This window comes from Coptis chinensis, chromosome 1, assembly GCF_015680905.1.
Source record: "Coptis chinensis isolate HL-2020 chromosome 1, ASM1568090v1, whole genome shotgun sequence".
Taxonomy (NCBI): Eukaryota; Viridiplantae; Streptophyta; class Magnoliopsida; order Ranunculales; family Ranunculaceae; genus Coptis; species Coptis chinensis.
This window is the reverse complement of record NC_141456.1, coordinates 57,134,247-57,140,489: the sequence shown is the minus strand read 5'-3', so window position 1 is coordinate 57,140,489 and position 6,243 is coordinate 57,134,247. Positions and strand designations below refer to the sequence as shown.

General features: G+C 41.7%; 1 protein-coding gene and 1 pseudogene across 1 annotated transcript; both read left to right on the top strand.

The window, feature by feature from the left end:
• The first annotated feature begins 348 nt into the window (after positions 1-348).
• LOC147524664 (uncharacterized) lies at positions 349-3,098 on the top strand (annotated as a pseudogene).
• A 1,802-nt stretch (positions 3,099-4,900) lies between these two features.
• On the top strand, positions 4,901-5,491 carry LOC147524663 (uncharacterized). The gene has a single exon (XM_086575805.1). The coding sequence runs from the start codon at positions 4,901-4,903 to the stop codon at positions 5,489-5,491; it is 591 nt and encodes a 196-aa protein (XP_086431931.1).
• Positions 5,492-6,243: the final 752 nt, after the last annotated feature.

Sequence of the window (6,243 nt, the reverse complement as noted above, 5' to 3'; positions counted from 1 at the left end):
TTTTTATCTCGGTTCTAAAATTAGCCATAACTTAGGTACTAACTCTGAGTATAAATTTGTTATCTCACCTCTTACTTAACCGAGATAAAATATATGGATTTTACCACTCGTGGTATGGAATTGATATAATAGGAAATTTCATTTATCTCACCATTGTGGAACTAATATAATAGAAAATTTCATTTATCTCACCATTGTGAAACTGATATAATAGGAAATTTCATTTATCTCACATTGAACTGGTATAATTGATATTAAGCCAAATATCTCGACACTCAAATGATATAATTGCTAGTATACCAAATATCTCAGAATAAATTTGGCAAATAAAACAGAAATCCCAAAAAAAATAGAAGTCCCAAAAAAATAGAAGTCCCGCTCTACAATACTCTCTCCTGACTAGCACGAACTCACGATGGCAACTGCCGTTCTAATCCCAACTATCTCGCCTCTCCACTATTTCTTCGTCTATATTGCCCTCTCTTCACCTCACACCAACTCAAAAATGATTTCCACTGCCCATTTCAACTCCACAGCAGTTCACAACTCTTCTGGGTTTTCAGGTACTAAAATGATCTTAGATTAAGCGATTAATCAAACTTAGAATATTGAATCTAAGTTTCATGTATAAATAAGTTAGTGCCTAACCTTTATAAACTGATTCGCAGTTCTTCCATTAGCTATTCATTCCTTGTTATAACAAATTGGATCTGAGGAGGTTCTAGTTATCCTACCTCAACTTGATTTGCTTTTGAGCAGGTATTACTCTTATAAAGCCCTCTCCTTTTCTTTACTGGCCCTAAAATTCTCAAACCCCATTCTCAATTTAGGTTGTCGAGAGCTTCAATGGCTGACATATTTGATGACGAGACTGAGCAGATGGTTTCAATCCAAGATTTTTTACAAAACGCCGAAGACGAAGAACTGGAAGCTGATTTGGTTTTAGGAGGATATGAAGGGAAGGAGTGTACTTACAACAACGATTATATGAAGAGGCAGGCGGTTTTCCCGTGTCTTACTTGTGTTCCAGATAGGAATGCTGGGGTTTGCACTGCTTGTAGTTTGTCCTGCCATGACGGCCATGAGATTGTTGAGCTGTGGACCAAGAGAAACTTCATATGTGACTGTGGCAATTCAAAATTTGGGGAGTTCTATTGCAAACTTTTTGCAAGTAAGGATCCAGAAAATTCAGAGAACACATACAACCAGACTTCTAAAGGTTCCTACTGCACATGTGGCCATCCTTATCCTGATCCAGAGGCAGAGGAACAAGTGGAAATGATTGTATCTGTGAGGATTGGTTTCATGAGAACCATTTGGGTCTTGAGTCCTCTAATGAGATACCGAGAGATGAGGATGGAGAACCTGTTTACGAGGATTTCATCTGTCAAGCATGTGCAAAGATATGCTCTTTCTTGACACTATATCTTCCAATCATTTGGGAACCTGTTAGGCAATGTGATTCTACCCAAAATAGCAACAAAGAAGGAACGATGTCTGCAAGGGCACATTCGGCTTGTGCATCCTCTTCGAAGCTTGAGAATGGCACCACCTCTTTTGACCCTCCAGAAATGGATACCACCAACCAGTGTTGTTTCAAGTACCAAATGCATTCTCTCTATTGATCTAAGAATTAAAGTTTCTACTTTAGAAAAGATAAAGCCCATGTTTCTATCCAAAAATTGGAGAGAACTTCTTTGCAGGTGTGAAACGTGTGTGGAGTTTTATACTTGCAGTGGTATCAATTTTCTGATTGATGAGGAAGACTCAATTGCGGAGTATGAGAAGATGGCAACACAGAAGAGACAGGAGAAGTTGCAGCAGCAGGAAGGAGTTGAGTTGGATTTTCTCAATAAACTCAGCCATGTTGCAAAAATTGAGATTGTAAGTGGCATTAATGATATGAAGACTGAACTTCAGTCCTTCATGGAGTCTGCTGACTCATCAAAGACAATCATGTTCACAAGCGTTGACGTACATAAGGTCTTTGAAAATCTTGCCAAGAAGCGGCAACGTCTATTGAAAGTTATACCTAGTTAAGCTGGTTCGCCTTGTGTCAAGTGTAGGCTGTTGTAGCTGAATTGGGATTCAGTCTATGTGGAACCTACCATATTATGTTTGTATAATTTAAGGCTATATCGAACAAAAATGTAGTTCAACATGCTTGACTAGTATTAGTTTTATCTTTTTTTTAGATAAGGCCTTCTTGTAGTGAGCTTTTTTCTTGTATATATGACTATATCAACTTGGTTTTACGTACATTGAGAAGGCAAGGTTTCCGTCATGAAATTTTGTATTTGGGTAGTAGAACCATTTGATATGCTTTCTCAATTGTAAATAGGTTCACTCTTGTTTTTTTAGCTTGTTTATTACTATTGTTATATCCTGAGTAGTGAATTAGCGACTAAACATTTTATTTATTTATTTGCAGATCTTTTATCACTTCCCAGTCCTTGTTAAAATCGAATTGGACAAGAGAAGGTCCTGATTACTTTGCTCCAACTTGGGTTGCTTTTAGAGTTGGTACACTTCTATCTTCTTTATCTGATTGAGTTTAATCTTTTTGGGTTAACCTTTGTTCATGTGTATATGACTATATCAATTTTGTTTCGTGTACATGAGTGTGAGGAGACATGTTTTCTGCTATGCACCTTTGTTTTTGGATATTACAACCTTTATTTTACTTTTTTTTACTGGTCAATAGTCCATACATTTATAGTTTTAGAAGTTAGCACAGGATGAGTTTGTTAGAAATGATGTTTCTCTTGTGGAATAGGACCATCTTGGATATTCGTCTCCACTTACTAAAGTTGACGAAAAGAGTTTTGGAACCTGTAATTTTTCACAACTGACGACCAACGTGAATACCTTGGGAGTTGTGGATTCTCAAATTTTTTTTAGTAGGAAATTCAGCAAAAACCATCTGTCTCCTTTCCTAAATATATAGAGAAATGTTAAAAAAATGCCTTATTATAGTTTGAAGAATAGTAGTTGATACAATATTTGAGTTTCTATAAATAATTGACTGATCACTAGTACTCTTTGAAAGTTAAGTTCATGTTCAACATTGTTATTTCTTATCTTAATGAAATAAGTTCTTCAAAGAATTTACTTATGTTGGGTTGCTTTTGTTAATTGGTGTTGATGTTTATGAATATGAAAGGGAATGTGGTGGGTTTAGGACAAGTTTTTATTTGCTGGTTAATTGTCATGAGCAATACCAGCAAAAAATGACAAAGGGTGAGATAAAAGGTTGTCCAACAATCTCCCTTTCAAAAAGAATTTATCACGGTTATTGTAGTAGCATAATGTAGGAAAGATGACTGGGTCAGCGGTGCAGGGGATAGGATGTAGAATACTGAAGAAAAAAGGGGTGAGTATAGGATCATAACTACGGAACCCTAGACCGCAGGGACGTGTCATTGGTATGGATGGGAGTCGGACCGTAAGATTTAAAAACAGATGGACGACCCAAGAAGGAAGAGAGCGATATAAAAGGAACAGTGTGGGAAGAAAGGAGGGAGGAGAAAAGGAAAAGAAAAAGAGGAGGCAGAAAGAAAGAGAGAAAAAAATAAAGAGGTAGTTGCATCGTGTTCATACATTTGGTGCCGTCTGTGGGGAAGACAAGAACAAGAGAGAAATGGCACCGAAGAAGAGAGTAAGTAGACCTAAAAAGGTGGCGGTGGAGAATGCAACACCGGATCTAGCACTAGATGGTGTGATCGATGGAGAAGGAGATCGAAGAAAGGAATGGGAAACAGAAGATACGAGGCAGATGAGAGAGGAGATCGCGAAGCTGAGGGAAGAGAATGAAGAATTGAGAAGGGAGAGAGACAAGTCAGAGGGTGAGACCAAGGAAGAAGGGAATGAGGGATCTGGGGGGGAGAGAGAGAGCTGAGGAAGAGATGGTGGGACCAGATCTGGTGGAGAATCCGGTAGCAGGGTTGACTATGGAGCAAGTCCAGGAGATGATAGACAACGATAGGGAAGCGAATCGACGACAAGAGAAGAATCAAGGAGGAGCGGTTAGTTAGGTTGTGGCGGGGTTGAACCACAACCCATTGGCAAATAAAATATAGGCATCGGAGGTTCCGAAGCGGTTCGTTCAACCTAGATTCGAAAGGTATGAGGGGAAGGGAGATCCGGCGGATCACATCCATCATTTCTGGCAGCAGATGCTTCTTTGGCAGGAGGCGCGGTATGATGGCCTGCGGTGCATGATGTTCCCGGCAAGTTTGAAGGGAGAGGCGTCAGATTGGTATTACAGGTTACCCACGGGGAGCATAACCAATTTCCAGGAGTTGGAGCAAGCATTCATAGATCACTTCATACAGCAGAAGAGACGAGTGGTAGATATCGCGGCGTTATTCAATGTGAGACAACAGTCCTCGGAGTCAGTTAGAGAGTTTTTATGTCGATTCAAGGCGGAGACATTGAAAGTTGAAAATCTGGATGAACGGACTGCGGTAATAGCATTTGAGAGAGGGTTGCGACCGGGAACGGGGGTACATCAGTCGGTGGCGAAAAATGAGATCGCGACCTTACATGAACTTTATCCGAGGGTGAAGAAGTACATAAGGTATGAAGATACTATGCAGAAAGATTCTAGAAAGTCGGGAAAGCAGTGTTGTCATTGGAGAAGGGAAGATAGCCTAGGAGGACAGAGACTGCTGGGAAGGAAGGCGGTGGATACTGCGGAGACCGCCCAGAGGTAGCGGGGACACGGGAGGGTGCCCGAAGAGAGTATCGGGAGAGAAAACCATATAGAGAGACAGAGCAGACACCGCTGAACAAACTGCTGAGCGAGATCTTACCCTTAATCAAGAATCTACTGGGGCACGAGGGACCGCGGAGTACACCAATAGAGATACCGAAAAAACCATTTTGCGATTATCATCAGATGCGAAATCACGAGACTAATGACTGCTATTCCTTGAAATGGTTGGTTCAGAGGATTGTGGAGAGAGGAGTGATGAGAGAGTTTGTGAGAGGAGAGCAGAAGGAGGGACATATGCCGCCGCTAGGAAGAATATTGGGAACTATTAATGTGATTTACAGCGGTGAAGTCCTGAGTCACAATGCTCATAGAGACAAGGTAAGACGGACGACAAGCATCCAACAAATCAGTGAGAGGGTGGATAGGTCCCGACAGATTTTGGGAGCGACATCCGAGAAGGACCAGATAGTGTTTAGCAGCGCAGATCTCCGGGCAGTGGACTCACCGCATGAAGATGCCCTGGTAATTACAGTACCTATGGGGAACTACATGGTAAAGAGGGTGTTGATTGATTGTGGAAGTGCAGTGGATCTTCTATTCAGAGGGGCGTTGGAAGAAATGGGAGTAGATCCTAAACAGCTGCGGCCCTCACGGACCAATCTATACGGATTCAATAGAAGCATGACTGAACCCATGGGAGAACTTTTGTTGCCAGTGACCATGGGTCTGGTGACCATTTTCACACGATTCATGGTGATAGATTCGGTTTCGTAGTACAATACAATTTTAGGGAGACGATGGATCCATGAGATGAAGGTGGTACCCTCTACTTACTATCAAGTGATACGATTTCCAACACCTATCGGCATGTATGAGGTCTACGATGACCAAGTGACAGCCAAGAATAGTCACCGGGGCACTGTGAAGAGATTGATCCGCGGATCGGAGGGAGAAACTTCTGATCCCAGAAAAAGGCGAGCATAGCAATTACAGTGCGCCTCGGTGGAGGGAAAGTCGGAGCCATCAGAGGGACCGAAGACGATTGAAGAAATCGAAATGGTAAATATTGGGGAAGGAGAAGAGGAGAAGTTCATGGCGAAAGGCTCCAATTTGCCAGAAGAATAGAAAGATAAGTTGATACAATTCTTATCCGAGAATAAAGATGTTTTCGCTTGGACAATAGAGGATGTCACCGGGTTAGATCCGGAGTTCGCATGTCATCGGTTACACATGAAGGAAAACGCCAAACCCGTGAGGCAGAAGCTGCGCGGCATCAGGCCTAAATATGCGGAGGGAATTCGAGAGAAGTGGCGAGGCTAAAAGGAGCTGGGATAATCCGAGAAGTGGAGTTCACAGACTGGTTGTCTAACATAGTCATGGTACCGAAAAAGAATGGCAAGGTCCGCATGTGTGTCGATTTCATGAATGTGAATCTGGAATGTCCGAAGGATAGTTACCCGATGCCGTGAGTAGACGAGCTGGTGGATAGGACGGCAGGATTCAAAGTATTTTCCTCTATGGATGCA

Bases quoted from the DNA above. Each gene is read 5' to 3' on its own strand.
- LOC147524663 (XM_086575805.1), top strand. From the start codon at position 4,901: ATGCGAAATCACGAGACTAATGACTGCTATTCCTTGAAATGGTTGGTT.